The sequence below is a fragment of the Pogona vitticeps genome, chromosome 6 (assembly GCF_051106095.1).
Source record: "Pogona vitticeps strain Pit_001003342236 chromosome 6, PviZW2.1, whole genome shotgun sequence".
Classification (NCBI taxonomy): domain Eukaryota; kingdom Metazoa; phylum Chordata; class Lepidosauria; order Squamata; family Agamidae; genus Pogona; species Pogona vitticeps.
The window spans coordinates 84,885,983-84,906,313 of record NC_135788.1 but is presented as its reverse complement, the minus strand read 5'-3'; the positions used below and the strand labels follow the sequence as shown (position 1 = coordinate 84,906,313).

Genomic DNA, 20,331 nt, shown 5'->3' with positions numbered 1-20,331 from the left:
AATTTCCCACCCTTTTCTCTTGTAAGAGCCCTAAATGAGATCTCAATCACTACTTGGAATGGCTATTAACCATAGAAGAGAAAACAGATGGGCCTATATTGTTTTCATTTCAATGGCTATTGCTGTTTTGGAGGATGAAGAAAGGTGAGTAATTGGGCAGCTGCTGAAACCACCATCGGGCCAGCCCTTTGGGAGAAGCTGGGCAGCGGGGAAGAAAGACAGGAGCCGATTAGTCTTTCTCCCCCACCACGAGGCTTCTCCGCTGCTGAAACCTCCATCGGGCGCAGCACTTTGGGAGAAGCCTTGCCGTGGGGGAGAAAGACCGGATCGGCTCCTGCCTTTCTTCCCCGCCACCCGGCTTCTCCCAAAGGGTTGGCCCGATGGCGGTTTCAGCAGCGGAGAAGCTGCCTGGTGGGGGAGAAAGGCCTGGAACGGATTAATGGGTTTTCAATGCATTCCTATGGGGAATGCATTTTCGACCTACGGACACAATTCCAATACAGATTAAGTCCGTAGGTCGAGACTCCACTGTGTCAAGTTGCAACCTTGTGTTTGCAAGAGCTGAGCAGGATTGTTAATGGTAGAACATTTTGGAGATCATTTAATTGTTGGGTGCCATAAGTGGGATGGGACATAGCAAGAACAACAAACCAATCTGAGACTGCCTGAAGATGCCTTTAATATATTTCCCTATAATATTTGCCTTTATTTTAAAGGCCAGTTTGTGATGGTTTTCTTACCTCTTGTCCACTACTCACCTTTCTTGCAATTTTTTTAGTTTCTCAGGGTCCGTCTCAGGCTTATTAATCTCCTTTGCACTGGGGGAATTGCAGGAAGTTGTGCTGCTCACAAAGGTGCTCTGATTTCGCAGGTCAGACACCGTCAGGAAAATTGGCACTTGATCAGGCAGAGGGCCAGTCATGTGAAGGTGTGCTGTGAAGTTTGCCCGGAAAAGAGACTGGTGGGAAGAATCTGTGGAGGAAGAGGAGCTATGGGAATTCAGAAAGTTGTCTTCATCATGAGACGTGGTACTTGGTGAAACACTGCTTAGACCGTTGCTTATGCTATCCTCAAGCAAGCTACTATCCTCAAAGGTGCTAATAGTGGATGATGAAGACTGACAACTTTCAGTAGCTGAGAAAGAATCCCTGATTCTTAAAGGGGATAGCTGCCTGCGGGAAATGAACCTCGGACTCCCGCTAAGTTCTGTGACTTGCCCAGAAGCTGCAGCAGCAACATCAGCATTGCCTGTAGCCTCGGTTCTGTTTGCAGGTTGAACTAAGGACGCTGGGAGATTAAATGCAGAACGCATAGGTCTCTGAATTGTGGGCCTGCTTGAACCAGCATAACATCTCTGATTGCTTTCAAAACCCTGTCTTTCTCTGCCAAAGGCATTGCTCCCTGGCCAGTCTTCAGTACAGTTTAAATTATTAACAGCCTCATCAACTGTTGTGCTTCCTGGCCTGCTCTCGGCATGTGGGCTTTTTACTCTAAGTGCTGTATGTTCACCTTCACTTTTATGAGACTCTTCCAAAAAGTTTTCTTCAAAAATGTAAGGTTTTCTTTGATCTCTTGTCTTTCTTTGCCCTGCTGTAGACTGTTCATTAGCTGGATCTCCTGTTACATTATATGGCCGTAGCAATCTGTGGGGAAGTTCAGACCTTCTTCCATCACCCCCAACTCCTATTTCACAGTTATATTGAGCTGACTGTATTGAAGATGTTCCACCAACCCTGCTATTTTGGTCAAGAGGAGGAGGCTTGCTGAAATCAACAGACAGAAGCTCTTCTTCTAAGGGGACAAAATCTTTTGTGTCTTCATTCTCTCCAGGGGAATCTTCCACATGCGAGCATAACATTGCACAAAAATCATCTTCTTGGGGCCTCAAAGAGGTATTTTTAATGGGTGGAAGATTTGAATTGTTTGACTCAGTTGATATGGAAGGAATATTAGCAACCTGAACAGTAGAATCCATTGAATTTGTTGGGGGCTGATGTACTGTTGTCAGAACACTTCCCTTTTTGAGATTCTTGTCTAAGCGTTTGCTATCAATGCTTAGTTTAGAGGACTGGTTTAGGTTTCTTTTTTCTTGTGATTTCTTCTTAGCCTTTGGAGCATGGCTAATTTTTTGTTCCATGGCATCTTGAGAGTCTGTATTGAGAACAAAATTTGCCTTAAGAATGTATATGCTTACTGCCAACTTCCTAAGCACCTATTAAAAAGCAGTGATTTTCCCACTGCTGGAAGAAGCATCACCAATCATGAGCTTTGATGTGGCCGATGCTTTGGTGGGGTATATGTCCAGGATGGGATTTGCCTCAGAGATAATCACAGATTTGGGCGCATCGTTCACATCAAAGCTCATGAAACGCTTATGGCAAATCTGTGGAATTAAGCACAAGGAAACCACTGCTTATCATCCGGAAAGTAATGGGTTAACTGAGAAGTTCAATGGGACTCTAATGCGCATGATTAGGGCTTACTTGGCAGAGAATCCAAACAATTGGGACCAGAAGCTGCAATCCCTTTTGTTTGCTTATCGATCAGTGCCACAAGCCAGCACCGGGTTCAGTCCATTTGAACTTTTATTTGGGAGAAGGGTGAAAGGGCCCCTTGATTTGATCAAACAAAATTGGGAGCAGATCACCCAGGATGACCCACAAGACGTTGTGACTTACATAGACACCTTGATGAATGACCTAAGGAGAAATCTAGAGCTGGCAGCAGAAAACCTGCAAGCTCAGAAGGTCAGACAGAAAACATGGTATGACCACAAAGCTAGAGAGATGTTACATACAGCACTGATGTTACCTGTCTGTCATGGGTTTGGAGGGAAAGTTCCATCCTATGGGGAGTGGAAGGCGGGACATCAGGAGGAGGGGCTGTACTGTATAAATATGTGATGCCTGTGTGGTGAGAGAGAGATGCTGAGAGACACTGGGTTGTGACGAAGCAGCAGCTGGGAAGAAGAAGCTGTTGTGGGAGTCTGTGTGTCAGACAGGGTACTACTGTGTGTCAGAGTACCAACCTGATAGGTTCAGGTGTCGGTTGGTTAGCCAGAACTGATAGGTTCAGGGTCTGTGCTTCAAGTTAAGGGTTCTGTGTGAACCAAACTGTATGCATGTATGAAAGAGAATAAGCCACGTTACTTTATCCTATTCACCTGATTGTTTTATTTTTCCCTGTGTGTATTTAAATAAACCTTATTCTTTTTATTGTTTAAAAATCCATCCCTGGTCTGTGTGACTTCTTAAAGGGAATGGTTGGTGGCAGCTTAGTGTAACTGTGTGACATATCCCAGTAGGTCTGGGTTTGTCACATTGATTGGTGTCCAGCGTGTGGGATACGACTGGTCCAGTTGTCCAGTGGTCCAGCAAAGCCTTGGCAAGTGTGCCCAGAGCAAGGGGGGTCTAGTCAGGGACAGTCTGAGGCGCGTAGGTAATCTTCTAGGTGTACCTCACGGGGAGGTGCGCTAGTAGAAGAACGTGCCAACTGGGGAGACTTAGATTAAGGTGCTCTGAGGCAGCCTAGTTTTGGCGGGAAAAAGCTGAGGCAAAACTGCGTAGTAACAGTGATCTAGTTTGCCAGCTGAGAGGCCCAGCAGAGGGGGGTAGGCTCTGACTCGATACTGTTGCAAGTTAGTGCTGAAGAACAGCAGCAATCTCTAGGGAAAGCTGGTTCTGAGGCAAAAAGGAAAAAAGTGGTCGTTTTATTTTGAGGCTTGACTTTTTAAAGCAGCCTGTTCTGAGGGGGGATTATGCCCTTGACTCGAAGCCAGATGGCCGAAATGAGTGAAGTGAAAGACCCCCAGATTGACCAAGGTTCTGAGGATGAATTTGGCTCAGTGCAAGGTGACAGCACAGGAGAGCAGAACCCAGAACTTAGAAAAATACTCATAGCCCAACAGCATGAACTGAGGGTGAGGGAAATGGAGGAAAGGGAAAGAGAGAAACAGCGGCAATTTGAAATAGAGAGAATGGAAAAGGAAGAAAGATTAGAGAGACAGAGAATTGAATTGGAATTGCAGAGAGAGAAAATGGCGTTTGAATTAAAAAAATTGGAACTGATGAATCAGAACAATAATAATAATAGGGATTCTGAGGGAGGCCAATTGTCTAAAGCTGACCTGAAGAAATTCCCTGTGTACCACAAGGGAGATTGTCCTGAGGTGTTCTTTTCCTTAGTGGAAAGAGCGTTTGTGGACTTCTCAGTGAGGGAAACTGAGAAGATGACCATCATGCGGTCTTTAATCAGTGGTAGCCTGGCTGAGGTTTATGCCGAGATGCCTGAGGAACTGATGAAAGATTTTGCAGAGTTTAAAAAACTGGTGTTTGCCAGACATGGGATAAATGCGGAGCAGCTGAGACAAAGATTCAGGTCCCTCACCAAAAAACCAGAGCAGACTTTTACCCAAGTGGGGGCCCAACTGGTGAGGCTGCTTGAGAAATGGCTATCGCAGGAAGGAACAGAGACCTATGAGCAGCTTAAAGACTTGATAGCACTGGAACAGTTCTATTCAGTCCTGCATGGGGAATTGGGATTCCAGGTGAGGGAAAGGAAACCGAAATCTGTGGCAGCAGCCGCAGAGATTGCAGATTTTATTTCCCAAATAAGAAAGCCCTTGGGTGAGGGGAAATCTGTAGGTAAACCCAAAGAAACCTACAGCAAGTACTCTCAGGGACCAGGGAAAAGCCAGCAAGGGGGAGGGGCCCATGGTGAAGGGAAGCCCTCAGACATGAAACAAAGACCTCAGATTTTGGAGGGAAAACCAAAACAAGATGAGAGAGAATCAAAATACACCAGAAAATGTTATTTCTGTCAGGGAAAGGGTCATCTAATCTCAGAGTGTCAGAAATTAAAGCAGCTAAAAGGAATGGTGCCTCAGGAGTCTAGTGGAACCAAGCCAAAAGCTGTGTTCTGTGTCCAGAAAGAGCAAGGCTCAGTCTCACTGAGGGAGCCTGTTGCCATGGCTACTCAGTCTGGAACAGCTACCTATGCTGATCAGGCTGAGGAAAATGGTCCTCTTGTGGAGGTAAAGCGCTGCTTGCTGGTGAAAACAGATTCTCAGTTGTTTGAGACAGCCGGGGTGGACGTAGGAATACTTGACCGTCAGTATAGGGGGCTGCGGGACACTTGTTCCCAGGTAACCCTGTGCCATCCAGATATTATTCCTAGGGAGTTTATAATCCCAAATGAGAGCATAAAGGTGGCAGGGATTGAGGGGCAGGTAATCTCTCTGCCAGTAACAGAGGTACCTGTCAACTTTCAAGGCTGGAGGGGAGATTGGCGGCTAGCGATTTCATCGACTCTGCCAGCAGCCGTGCTCGTGGGAAATGACCTGGCTGAACATGTGAAACGGGTGCTAGTGATTACACGCTCACAAGCCACCACAGGGACAGTTCAGGGGGGTAATGATGAGCCAGAGACGGAAGCAGAGGGGAGTTCAGAAGCTGTGGTGGAAACCTTAACCACAGACAGCAGATTTGGACAGGAGCAAAAGGCAGACGCCACTCTCCAAAAGTGTTTTGAACAGGTGACTGACGCCCAGCTAACACCTGAAACCCCAGTGAGATTTCTGGAGAAAAAGGGGATTTTATATAGAGAAACCCTGAGGAATATCTCAAAAGGGGGAGATGGGATCAGAAGTCAGCTGGTGGTACCTGAAAAGTATCGCCCCATGATCTTACAAAGGGGTCACTCTGACATGTTTGCTGCGCACTTAGGAGTGAACAAAACACAGCAGAGAATCACACAGAATTTCTACTGGCCTGACATAGGGAAGCAGATCAGGGAGTTCTGTAAACAATGTGATGTGTGTCAAAGGCAGGGGAATAACCGCGACAGGACCAAAGCAAAGTTGTGCCCTTTGCCTGTGATTGACACTCCGTTCAAATGCATAGGGGTGGATATTGTGGGACCTTTGCCCAAGGCCACAAAGAGGGGGAACAGGTTCATTCTAACAATTGTGGACCATGCCACAAGGTATCCTGAAGCCATACCCTTGACTAACATTGAAACTAACACAGTGGCCGATGCTTTGGTAGGGTATATGTCCAGGATGGGATTTGCCTCAGAGATAATCACAGATTTGGGCGCATCGTTCACATCAAAGCTCATGAAACGCTTATGGCAGATCTGTGGAATTAAGCACAAGGAAACCACTGCTTATCATCCTGAGAGTAATGGGTTAACTGAGAAGTTCAATGGGACTCTAATGCGCATGATTAGGGCTTACTTGGCAGAGAATCCAAACAATTGGGACCAGAAGCTGCAATCCCTTTTGTTTGCTTATCGATCAGTGCCACAAGCCAGTACCGGGTTCAGTCCATTTGAACTTTTATTTGGGAGAAGGGTGAAAGGGCCCCTTGATTTGATCAAACAAAATTGGGAGCAGATCACCCAGGATGACCCACAAGACGTTGTGACATACATAGACACCTTGATGAATGACCTAAAGCGAAATCTAGAGCTGGCAGCAGAAAACCTGCAAGCTCAGAAGGTCAGACAGAAAACATGGTATGACCACAAAGCTAGAGAGAGGCACTTTGACCCAGGGGAGGAAGTGCTTTGGCTTAGGCCCTGCAGAGAGAACAAACTGCAGCTCAAATGGGCAGGACCATATAGGGTCATTTCCAAGATGTCAGACCTGAACTACCTTATAGAGCAGGAGGAGAACCAAGCAAGGAGGGTGGTTCATGTGAATGCCCTAAAACCCTACTACAGAGGGGAACAGAGGGTTTTATTTGCGATAAAAGCAGCTGAGAGTGAGGAAGCTGAATTACCCTTCTGGGAGGGTAGAGGGGAAGTAAAATACAACCCAGAGGAGGTAAAGATCAGTCCTGCACTCACCCAAGACCAGCAGCAAGAACTAAAAATGCTGCTTAGTAAATATCAACAGGTGTTTTCCAACAAGCCGGGGATAGTGAAGGGAGTGATGCATCGGATCCACACAGGGGATGCACCCCCGCAGGCAGTATCCCCATACCGAGTAACGGGACCCTATAGGGACAAGGTGCGGAAGGAGCTGGACGAGATGCTTAGGGAGAACATAATCGTCCCCTCTTCTAGCCCTTGGTCCTCTCCGATAGTCCTTGTGGACAAGCCTGATGGGAGCATTAGGTTTTGTGTTGATTACAGGAAATTAAACCGGGTAACCACTCCTGATGCCTACCCAATGCCCAGGCTAGACAACCTGATTGAAACCATAGGGGGTTGTCGGTTCATCTCATCATTGGACCTGGTAAAGGGATATTGGCAATTAAGAATTGATCCCAGGGATCAAGAAAAGACTGCCTTTTGCAGCCCTTTTGGTCTCTATGAGTTTCGAGTCCTGAGCTTTGGTCTCAGAAATGCACCAGCCACATTCCAAAGGCTGATGGACCAGACCTTGGCAGGGCTCAGTGACTTTACAGTGGCCTACATTGACGACATAGGGATCTTCAGTAATACCTGGGAAGATCACCTGATACACCTGGAGTTAGTGCTGCAGAGGTTAAGTGCAGCAGGGCTAACAGTAAAGGCCAGCAAGTGTCAGCTGGGTAGCCCAGAAATAAAATACTTGGGTCACATGGTAGGGGGAGGAATGATAAAACCCCTGGAGGCCAAAATAGAAGCTGTTCGTGATTGGCCTAGACCCAACACCAAGAAAAAAGTCAAATCATTTCTTGGGTTGGTGGGCTACTACAGAAAGTTCATCCCGAGGTTTAGCGAGATTGCGGCTCCGCTGACCGATCTGACGAGGAAGACGGCTGATGACCGCATCCCGTGGACCAGCGACTGTGAGGCGGCGTTCCAGAGGTTGAAGGAGGCGTTAATCAACTATCCTGTCCTGCGTGCTCCAGACTTCGACCGGGAGTTCATCATCTACACCGATGCGTCTAACAGCGGGGTAGGAGCAGTTCTGTGCCAGGAGGATGAGAATGGTGACCAACATCCAGTGTCCTACCTGAGTAGGAAACTTCAAAAAGGTGAGAGACATTTGGCAACCGTGGAGAAGGAGTGTTTGGCCATAGTCTAGCGATCCAGAAGGCCAAGCCTTACATCTGGGGAAGACATTTTATTCTGTGTACTGACCATTCACCACTGCAATGGTTAAAGACAATGAAAACCCACAATAGCAAACTTATGAGGTGGGCTTTAAACCTACAGGACTATGACTTTGAAGTGAAGGTGGTCAGAGGGTCAGTGAACTGTGTTGCTGACGCCTTATCAAGAAGACCTGAAGAATGAAGACGGCGAAAGAAACATGGACTACGTGTATATAATGATGACAAACAGTTAAATGTACCTGTTTTTTGAACTTGGTTTGTATGAATAAAGGTAAATTGATGTATTGTATATGGTAAATGTTTAAATGCCTAAATGGTAAATGTTTAACTTAGGATGTAAGTATAAGTAAGTATAATATGGTATGTATAACTGTTTTTGTGTATTTTATCAAGGTTGTTTTTTGGTGAAAAGCACGTTAGCTTTCCCCCTACAAAACAACTTATAAAGAGGGGAGGTGTTACATACAGCACTGATGTTACCTGTCTGTCATGGGTTTGGAGGGAAAGTTCCATCCTATGGGGAGTGGAAGGCGGGACATCAGGAGGAGGGGCTGTACTGTATAAATATGTGATGCCTGTGTGGTGAGAGAGAGATGCTGAGAGACACTGGGTTGTGACGAAGCAGCAGCTGGGAAGAAGAAGCTGTTGTGGGAGTCTGTGTGTCAGACAGGGTACTACTGTGTGTCAGAGTACCAACCTGATAGGTTCAGGTGTCGGTTGGTTAGCCAGAACTGATAGGTTCAGGGTCTGTGCTTCAAGTTAAGGGTTCTGTGTGAACCAAACTGTATGCATGTATGAAAGAGAATAAGCCACGTTACTTTATCCTATTCACCTGATTGTTTTATTTTTCCCTGTGTGTATTTAAATAAACCTTATTCTTTTTATTGTTTAAAAATCCATCCCTGGTCTGTGTGACTTCTTAAAGGGAATGGTTGGTGGCAGCTTAGTGTAACTGTGTGACATATCCCAGTAGGTCTGGGTTTGTCACAGTACTGTTGTCAGAACACTTCCCTTTTTGAGATTCTTGTCTAAGCGTTTGCTATCAATGCTTAGTTTAGAGGACTGGTTTAGGTTTCTTTTTTCTTGTGATTTCTTCTTAGCCTTTGGAGCATGGCTAATTTTTTGTTCCATGGCATCTTGAGAGTCTGTATTGAGAACAAAATTTGCCTTAAGAATGTATATGCTTACTGCCAACTTCCTAAGCACCTATTAAAAAGCAGTGATTTTCCCACTGCTGGAAGAAGCATCACCAATCAATTTATTTCCCAGATCTACAAGGGTTTGCATAGCTCCTCATCTTATATCCTCCCTCTCTCCACTGGTCTCTGAAACTTTTCACCATTTGCCATATTGTCCTCCAGCTTTATCATGACAAGAACTGAGATGAGGCTTCCTCTTATCCTGCTGACTCATTAGGACTCTGAGAAATGGGATGGAAAGCTTTTTGAAAAAAATTTCCACACATATTTAATATTCAAGGACAAAGTCACTTTTATATCATTAATCCATTTCCAATATCATCTTCCAAACCAGTGACAATGGCCAGAATTCTACTGGTTATTTATGTCAGTCTAAGTGCCATGGCATAAATTACAGTGGCAAACTGCCAGTATTTAATAAACTGCCACCTGTATTTTTTTGTTGCAATCTAGTTATGTGAGTTAATGTGCAACAAAGAATACAATTAACTAGAGGCAACTTTTTGTGCTGTTTACACCACTGCACTTACAACTGGCATAAATAACCAATAGCATTCTGGCCAATATTTAAGAAATACTTTTTTTTATAAAACAAATAAGATTCGGTTTAATCCAGTGGAAAATGAGCAGATTAACTTTAAAGAGATATATATGAATTGAAACCAGAAAACAAAACAAAAAAAGCATACAATACAGGGATTATTTTTCCATACTATACTCCAAGTCACTGAAAAATTACTATCTGTCACACCCTTAGGGTGGGTACTTGTATTAGTTCAGTGATGTGGGGATCATAACAGTGCCATTCTTTTGCATATCGCCACAGTAAAATAATAAACTATGGATTATGGAGGAGAGGCCCATGCTGCATTTCTTCTTCAAATTAAAACCAATACAGTACTTTAAAACCATGTTCATGCTGGCACAGGACAGAGGTGCAGTGTGGGCTTCTTCCACATGATTAGTTAGGGATTCTTATGTTATTCCAGTTAAAAGGGAAAGACACTGGTGTTAAGTTCTCCACTGTCCCTAAGTAATTTTAGTAAATTACCAACTAAATAGCTGTGGCATCAAAATAAGTAAGCATACATTTTTGTTAACATGATGCAGGAACGTGAGCCTTGCCATTGCATTTTATTATTCATTTAAGGCATTTCTACCCTGGTTTTCCATTAGCATTTTCAGAACAGCTTTAAAAATGTACAAAATAGTATCATCACAATGCAATGCTTCCGCTGGTAAAATACAATAGTGACCCATCCAAATATAAATATTGTGAATCTGTTACTCTGTGCATGATATTCTGCAGAATTATATTTCAATACCAAAAGTGCAATAGTTACTTTGCATTGTGTGTACAGGGGGAGTAGCAATAAAATAGCTTGCAATTTCCTTGTTTTTTTAAAGTGAATCTAGCTAAACGCTGCTTCAGGAAAGGAAGCAGAGGGTGAAATCCTGTTTATGCAACTATACCAGTGTAAAGATGATGATGTCATCACCAGGGTGATTCTTTTAGAAATTTGTGAGGGTTCAATGGTCGGCTCCTCCTCTATCCCAAATAACTCACCAGATCTCTTTGGTTTGGAAATAGGGGTAACATTTATTGGGTTATTTAACAAGAGTCCAGTATCTACAAACGTATTCCAAACTTTCTCCCCTTTTGACAACAGGTCTGCTGGGGGGTCCCATTCTTCTAACTTGAAAGGGTTTCCACTCTGGTCATTCCAGGGCCCCGGTCACTCACGTGGGGTACCGGGATTCAAAAGTAGTCCCTTTTCTCCTTCCAACAAGGGCATGGTGTCCTCCTCTGGAAGGTCCACCCAGTCACACACCTGGGTGGGTTCCCCCGTCTGCCACAAGGTTCCAGGAATCCCCTCTGTTGCATCTCCCATATCCTCCATTCCAATCTCTCCCGGTGTTCTCTTTCCACTCTCTCCCTCTCCTCTCTTAACTTCCTCTGCCACTCTTTGGTCTCTTTTTCACCCCAGTATGATGGTTTAGGGTTGAGCTCTCTCCCTCTCCAGACATCTGCCTGTTCTTTAGGGATTCTCAGTTTCTCTATCTTCCCCGTCCAGGGATCTTCAACCCAAATCCACTCCCAGCCTGCAGGCAACACTCATTTCCCCCACTTTTTAATATCCCCCTAACCCTGCCTCTACCACCTCCCACCCTTTTTCTCCCACGCCTGCCAAGATAGTCCCAGTTTCTGTGACCATTAGTTCTTTTAAATCTTTCTCTGTGCTCCCCGGGTCAGGTCCAGAAGGTCTTGTCTTCCTAGGTGGGGGAACTGGCAGGGTTTGACTTTCTTTCTCAGCAGTTGGCAGGAGGGACGGCACTCCCGTGAGAGGGGTCTCTCTCACTCCTGGTCTTACAAAATTAAAGTCTACTTCTGTCTGCAGCTCCCAAAGCTCCCTGAAATTATTTCATTATCTGAAAGCCATGGGGGCCACAGGAAATGAACCAGAAATCTTTTAATATTAAAAATTACCAAGAGTTAATTTTCCTTATCATTATATTTTGTTTCATTAAGTCAAAGTAGTGATTATATTCTGAACCTGACTGCATGAAAGGATGTCATGTTCTCCTTTACACATACATTATGGATTCCCTTTGCATGCACTTCAGATCAGTCTGATCCAGTTGAAGATCAGAAATCTGGCTTCAGTGAGTACCTCAAATGGAGAGTGCACTGTATGTACATATGTCTGTGTGTGCACATGTGCATGCACACAGCTGCATGTGTGTACATATCTTCTCTTCATTGAAGTCATCAGCAACAATGAGAACATCTGTATGTAAAGGCCTGCAATGGAGTCTAGATGGAAATCTGAAAGGATGACTTCTACTGTACAAGTAGCACCAAGAAAATCAACGCAATTTTAAAATGTTTCCTACCAAACTCTCTAGCAATCTTTGTTATCCCCTGCAGTACAGGTGTCTTCCTCCCTCTTCCTTCGACTTTTCTAATATTTTCCAAGTCTGAGTGTTCTGGGAAACTTCTCTGGTTCATCCGCCTTCTTGCTAAAATTGGCTTCTGGAAAACTGTTTAAATGTTGTTTACGAAAATGTTAGTTTTCAAAACCCATGGAAACTACATTATAAGAGCGTACAATGTGTGACACAATTGTTTGAAGTTTATATGGCACAAAAATTAAGGAACATTCCATAACATATTAAGGTTTTTTAACTGCTATGTGAACTTGTGAGAATATTACATCTAGATTTTAGAATTCTCACAGGGCAATAATTTAAAAAAGAAGGGCAAGGAGGCAATAATTTAAAAAAGAAAGGCAAGGAGGTGGGGAAGATACCTTAATATGGCAGGTGAAATAATAGCATGTGTCTTGTCACTGTTTTAGGGTACATGTATATTTGGTCACAAAGGAAGAGACCAACACTTATATTTGTTATTGTTAAATGGAGGTGTAATGCAGGCAAGAAAAAGGTATTCTCAGAAAAACTGCATACCTTGGAATGCAAATCACCATGTCTTGAATGCACTCTCCCTGCATATTTAAGTGTATAGTCTCTGACTTTGCTTCTGAATGTTCTGAACCAACTGCAGTTTCTACAGTCTTCAAAATTAACTTCACATGCAATGCATTGCAGCTGCCTGAACAAGACATTCTGGGGCATGAGAAAATGTACTCAGATAATCTCTGCCCTGAAGGAGCTGTAGCTGGTACGTCAGCTCATATAGTGAAAAGTGTTTCATGTTATAGAGGAAACCGAATCTTAATAAGACTTTGAGATTGCAAATCTGCTCCTTCATAAGGAGTCAAATTCATTTCTAAAAGGTTGAACACCACCTCCTAGTCAGACAAATTAAAGCTCTATTATATTGGAATTGTGCTTCAGTGTGCCCTTTTGCAATCCTTTACCAATCCCAGGCAGTACTTCTAAAATGGTTTTAGGTCTTCACCTGCATTTGATGAAGGAAGTAGACACCTGAGTCATCAGCATATTAATGAGATGTCCCCTCAAGTCACCAGATTAATTCATTTATTTGCTTAATTTAAATGTGTGATTACAGGTTGACAAGACAGAGCCCTATGGATATCCTAGCTGCTATAGGACAATGTAATAGTTTTCCACAAATGCTGGAAAACAGCCATATAAATCAGAACAGAAGAACTGAAGCACAGTGTTGCAATCACCATCCTATAATAATACCATGGCAGATGATACCAGAAACCAATAAAGACTCCAAAAGAATTATTGGAAGCATACTTCCTTCACCTGTCCTGCATTATTCTCCTGGCATAGATTTATCAGGACAGCCGCAGCTATTTAAGCATAACATTCTAGCCTGAAACAGAATGACAGCGGATACAAACAATCTGTTTTATCCAAGACAGAGTGGCCTGGATATGACCTGCTCAGGCACCTTGTCAGAGAAGGACAATATTCTAGGATAATTAGGAATAAGTAACTACCTACCAACCAGCAATCCTCATAAACCAAAGAGGTATTTCTTAAGACTGTCTGCCTGATCACCTCTGCAGTTGAGATGGGACTGTACACAATTTCGCCATCTCACCTGAAGGTTCAGTCTGTGGAGTATGCACTACATTCATAACTACTGTACATTGCACAATTCACAGTGGTTTTCAATCAAGCTTTTTTTGCTTTCTGTTGCATCAACTTCAGCCTATTACTCACTGTGAGAATGCTGATCTCCTTGGTGAATCATCTGGGTTTGGCTGCCTTATTGAATCTGTTTGAACTCCCATCCTATCTGCTCCCCTAAGAATCTTACTCTATAAATACCAATCTTCCCTTCTAAAGCGCTTGAATTTGCAAAGATTGCTGATTCCAACCCTGTGAATCACAATTTTTCTTTACGCAAATTAGATTGAGAATTTTTTTTCCATACACACCCGCAGTATCTTTTCGGGGGCCAGATCCATTTCTTTCTGATTTTCTAGAGCACGTGCTTTGTTTTTGCTTCTGCTTAACTGATGTTTTGTCAATTGCAGGAAATTTTGCTTCCGGCTTGTTCCCAAGAGACTTTATAGAGGATTTCAGTTCACATCCAGAAACTTCATCAGAAGAGGTCTGGTGAGAAAGATTTATCTACTTATTCATTTATTTGTTTATTTAATTTTGACCACCACCCCTTTCTCCCCATAGTTATTATCAAACTTGCACTTAAGTTTAAGATTCGCAGCAAATTTTTCTAACACTGGAAAATCTGAGATTTTTAATCTTGGAAGTGTATTACTGATCTGTAGTATGCTACACTAAGGATGCTAAAAGAACTAAGACACTTCCAAATTAACATATGGTTTGGAACTTATGCTATCCACTATATGTTCTTTGATTAAAACTTCATCTCTAGCTAGGCTGGGCAAGATTTTGAGGAGTTGTAATCCAAGAACATCTGGGGATCCAAGGTTAGGAATCACTGCTCTATGTCAACATGTAGCAAGAATTGTGCAAATAAAGTTACAGGTTCCTAAGAATGTCCATCATATGCCTGGTCTTCCCCTATTTGCATCACTAATCACATTGCTGCTTGCACAACAGGAAGCTCAGGAAACAAGGAAGCCACTTGCATGATTGCCCTACGCACAGAGTTTTTCTTATGGGTTTTGGAATGTAAGTCCAATACTTACCTTCCCACCTATGACTAATGAAACTGACAAAGTTCCTTTTGATTCTTTCCTCTCTTCTCTTCCAATATATCCTAACAAATCAAGTTACCAGGAGTCCAGGCAGTATAACACATCTATATTGAGAAAGGACTAGTCTCTAATCTCAGTGCATTTCTTATAAGCATAGTTCAGAAAAAACATTACTGGATAGCAAAAATATAAAACCATAGATGGAAGTTTCTGAAAAATATAGACTTTTATATGAAAAAATAATTATTGACAAATAGGTGTTTGTTACATAGCATTTGAGCAACAAATACAGTGAAAATATAGAATAAATATATCTGTTCCACATGTTACAAATTCTGCAGTACAAAATAGGGAAGACATTAAACATGTATGTAACGAGAGGTCAAGCTGTATGCTGCATTAATAGTTGGCTAGCAACTACAATAGGGATTTCAAACATTTCATGCCAGACACAGAGAAGTTCTAATTTTCAATGGGATTGAAGTGTGACAGCACGAAAATTTAATCCTTTCTTCCATGGCCACTGCCCAAAAAGATGCCACCAATGCCAATAAGTTTTTTCTCCTAACTGCAGCACTTAGAGGGCTATTTTTAAAATCATAATCATACTGGGGAACCTTGGTTAGTTAAACTATCTTTCGTCATACATGGTACCTATGACTAAACTACTATCTATGGAGCTGAGTAATCTACTTCTTCCTCACAAAGCAATTCCAGAGATTTTCTCCTCCACAGACATATTACCTTCCATATTTTTGTTCATGCAGGAATTTACTTTCATCAGTTCAGTTATTTTTAACAATTATTTACCTAGAACAGTGGTCAGGGAACAGGGGTAAATTACCCCAAATGGGGTAAAAATGAAAATCCTGGGGGTTATGAGGACATGACCCTAACCTCCTTCCCTCCCCCTCCTCCTCCCCTTCTGCCCTGAGGGAGGGTCCCTGGCAGCCCAATCGCCCCCTTCTCTGGCCCGGCTGCAACCAAAACACAGCAGATAACGGCCGGTGACGGGCCCTGTCCGGTGGCGTACGGCAGCCGAGGCAGTGGCAGGACCAGCCATAGCGGAAGGCAAGGCTGGGGTGAGTGGCTGGAGTGCCCCAGTCAGGAGGAGCCTCTCCTTCCAGTGCCTCGAGAGGTGGATTGCGGCAAAGGGGGGAGGGCGCGGCCATTATGGTGGCCTGGGCCACTGCCCCATCCCCAGAGGAGCCTGTTGGGCGGCAGCGGCGCTCACCTGGCCACACCGCTTCCTTCGGTGACGCCTCCACACTGGCCAGCCTGGCCTGGCGGAGCCTCTTGCCCTCCATGTGGCAGCTGTCACGGCACTTCAACGGCGAGGCCTGCGAAGTGGGAGCCGTTGTTGGGGGTCCTTGGAGGGTGAGCCACCTGCTGCTCTTCAACAGCCGCCCAGGAGCCAACCGCCAGCAGAAAAAGTGAGCCACCACACAGTGCCAAGGACTGAGCATGGCTCCGCCAGACGGCAAAGGAGGCGGAGGCAGCAGTGGCCTGGGCGGTGAGGCTTTGGCGGCGGTGCTCGACTGGCTGCGTGGGACCAAGATCCTTCCTTTCAAATCAAGGGGGTAATGTCGGCGTATATAAATTTTTTAGGGAGAAAAGGTAAAAAAGTCCCCTTACCCCTGACCTAGAACACAGTTGTCACTGGAACCCTCTTTGTGCTTACGTGCCTCAGTTCTCTCTTTCTTTCAGACAGAACCATTGTTTAACGATATGTGGAGGTTTTGCATACTACCCAGTATCTGCCTGTTCTCTGAGCTGACACCACTGCAGTGCAACAGAATTGCTGGATAGTCCAGTGGTTTAGGCATCTGGTTGCAGAGCCAGCAGTTGGGAATTCGATTCCCTGCTATGCCTCCTTGACAGGGGCTAGACTTGATGATCCATAGATTCCCAGCTCTGCAGTTCTAAGATGATGATGATTAGTCAGCCCTTGATAACCTAGTTTCAGGTAGCTTCTAAACATAAGCAGAGTACAAACTCAGAAATAAGATTCAGACACAGCAAAATGATAGGTATCATACAGAACAGTGAGACACTTCACCACACTTTGCATAGATGTCTATTATTAGGATGGATGGTGAAAGTACAGAAATATTTTAAAAATAAGGCACTGAAAAATCATTCACTTGTTATGAAATATTATATTTTATTTATTTATTTTTATTTATTTTATTTATATCCCGCCTATCTGGTCGGGTCAGGACCACTCTAGGCGGCCACCCATTTATGTAGGGCAGAGATGTTTGAAAAGATGACAAATGTATGTTGTTTGCCTCTATAGGAATCCTCTGAGTAAGAGACAGTTTTACAGGGGCTGGATGAGAAACTACGCACAGCCTAACTGGTTGCCAGTAGTTTCTTGACCAGCCCTTCAGACAGGGCAAATAATTTTAAAAAAATATTTTTTATAAGTGATACAGCACATTGACAGTAATCTACTACAGTCTAAAAACATGTTCAGTTCCTCTGCCCCTCTGCTGAGGAACAGAGGAAGAGTTCAACTTGGAAATATCTTGAAGGGGCTCACTTATTAAGCCGCTTCATGATACTGGAGATTCCAACCAAAAGGAACCAGACCAAATAGGGTTACTTGAACTCCAATATTCCATTTGAATGCAAGGATCGCACCAAATGGCATATTGTGCCTCTATCCAACCCCAAGCAACCCTATTTAGCTCAATCTGGGCCACTCCAGTTTGGCCATTTAGCCAAGCTCTAAGAGGGAGGAAACAAACAGATACAGTGGACCCTCGACTTACAGACGGCTTGACTTACAGACTTTTCGAGTTACAAACTTCTCTGGCAGCAAAAATTTAGATTCGACTTGCAGCCTGAGAATCGACCTACAGACCGCAGAAAAACCAAAATGGAACAAAAATGGAACAAAAACGGCAGGTTACGGGATTAATTGGTTTTCAATGCATTGTAGGTCAATGGAGACTCGACCTACAGACTTTTCGACCTGCAGCCACCGTTCCAATACGGATTAATTCCGTAAGTAGAGGGTCCACTGTAGATAGTCATCAACTGAGACAGTAAAGGAAATGTGGAAGTACAGAGAGACTGAATATTTCTGCAAACAATTAAGGCAATTTAAGACAACCTAAGTGTAAGTACCAACACAAATGCCTTAGCAACAAGATGTAACCTTTTATTCTTGACTGTAATTATTTAGGCGAATTTAAAACCCTCAATGAAGCCCCTGAAGATTGAAGTTATGCCATCAAATTTTGTGGACATCCCAGTGCAAACAACCTGCCAACATGGCAGGCTCATTGAATGTGGTTCCCAAAGCCAAGACCAATCCTTTGTCCACCAAAATCTTTATTACCATTTTTAACATCTGTGTTTAAACAGAAAGTTACGATTAGGTTTGGGAGAAAAACAAAACTATGGTGTAATGATAAATCTTTCTACTATGGCTAATACAGTGGGGTCTCTACTTAAGAACGTCCTTACTTAAGAACAATTCCACTTAAGAACAGCTCCATTTGCTAAATTTTGCTTCTACTTGAGAACAAAAATCCAGATAAGAACAGGGAAAAAAAACTTTCCTGCTCTTTTTTTAACCTTAGGTCATCTTAGGTTAAAAAAAAAAGTTCTCCCCCTAGTGGTAGAGTACGTATTAACCAGCTTTGCATTAGTTCCTATGGGAACTAATGCTTCAATGTACGAACGCACCTCTACATAAAAAAAACAGCCAGAACGGATTAATTGGTTTTCAGTCCATTGCTTCAAAATTAGCTTCGTCAGAAGTGCTTTTAACACTGTTCCCTGACCTAAGGGGGAAAAAAAAGAAAAAATTTCCCCCTCTAGTGGTAGAAGGCGGAATAGCAGCTTCCCATTAGTTTCTATGGACGGAAAAGAGCAGATACGGATTAAATGGTTTTCAATGCATTCCTATGGGAAATGCAGATTCTACATAAGAACTTTTCCACTTGAGAACCACCTTCCAATACGGATTAAGTTCTTAAGTAGAGACCCCACTGTATGTCAGAGGAAATTAGCCAGTGAACTTTTTTCCTCAACAAACAAAACAGGTAATGTGCATCTCTGTCCCTTTGTTTCCCTTAGTTAAGGAAAGAGAAAATAAAATACATGGCTTCACAGAATATAGAATGACATGCCAAGGAAGAAAGGAAAAGAAACAAATGTTGTATACAGAGATATCGTTTTGTTCATCTTTTTACAAGGTGAATAGATTAACTTCTCTTTTTTCTGTAAGAAAGGGTATTAAATTAGACAACATGCAAAATTGTCCTATTTCCTTTTGTAAAGGGTACAGTAAACATACTGAAAAATATTGTATACAAAAAATAAGAGAATAAGCATTTGCATGGACAAAAAGTAGGTTTTTTTCACTTGCTGGTGAATTAGTTCAGAAAGCAAAGATCATCAAACAGACAATAGAACATTTATCTAGAAAATATGTGTTAGATAATGAAGAGAGATGAATAATTGCTCAAACCCTTCTGGCAAATGCAAATGTTAGACAATACATTTTATTTGTCTCAGATACTGAGGAAGGGGAATTAGTTCAGAAAGCAGAGAAAAGATCATCAAACAGACAATAGAACATTTATCTAAAAAATATGTGTCAGATAATGAAGAGAGATGAATAATTGCTCAAACCCTTCTGGCAAATGCAAATGTTAGACAATGCATTTTATTTGTCTCAGATACTGAGGAAGTGGAAATAATATTTTTTCTGATATTTGGAACTTTTGAGGCACAGAAGAAAATTTTGAGGAAAATGTTCAGATTAGGGATTGGGCTTTCAAATTTTAATGGAAGACCCAAAACATGGAAGAGGCTCTTTTTTTCATGTTTTGTGTTCTTTTGCAAATTTCCAGAAGGAAGCCTTGAAAACAGAAATGATTCATGTTAACAAAGGAGGGTACACAAACATTTCAATTTTTTCCATGTTCCCTCTTTCATGTGATCTTTCTTTCATTCTTTTTCTGTCAAATCACCTGACATATTTTTCACCCAATACCTTCACAAGGGCTGCTAGCAGCAGCCACTCAGAACCTCCAGGAAGAGAGTGGAAATTTTGAACCTGAAAAAAGATTAGTCAGAATCTAGTGAACAATGCCTGCCTCCCTCTGTGTTCTCCATCTCAGATCCTTTTCTTTTTTGCCTCTTTTCTTAATTTTTGGAATTTTTCCCCCTATTTCTTTGGATTGGTTTTTGCTATACCTGATCCACCTGCTGCTGCTTACTGAACAAAGAACTGAAGAAAAGACATCAAGTGGTGGGCAGAGGAAACTCTTCTCATATTCTAGTAGCTTTGATTTGTTCAGAGGGGTTGATTATAATTTTGTCTTTATTAGCTTGTTTGCTTTTCTTGGGTTTGGGGAGAGGGGCTCTGTATGTGTGTGCATTTTGATTACTATTTTTTCTTTGTGTGTAGGTGTGCTTTCTGACTGTTTTTTTTAA

At 42.8% G+C, this 20,331-nt stretch overlaps 1 protein-coding gene across 3 annotated transcripts in view; it reads right to left on the bottom strand.

Moving 5' to 3' along the window:
- The window catches only part of MARCHF10 (membrane associated ring-CH-type finger 10), a 63,260-nt gene that overhangs the window by 30,856 nt on the left and 12,073 nt on the right, over positions 1-20,331 (bottom strand). For 2 of the 3 annotated variants that reach the window (XM_078377743.1, XM_078377742.1), the window contains exons 5-7: positions 14,128-14,305; positions 12,143-12,289; positions 759-972 (exon numbers count right to left, since the gene is read on the bottom strand). In XM_078377743.1, coding sequence (XP_078233869.1) covers positions 759-972; positions 12,143-12,289; positions 14,128-14,305 — 539 coding nt within the window. Of the gene's footprint in view, positions 1-758; positions 2,152-12,142; positions 12,290-14,127; positions 14,306-20,331 lie in introns of all 3 variants that reach the window. The other variant, XM_078377744.1, reaches the window with a different exon arrangement.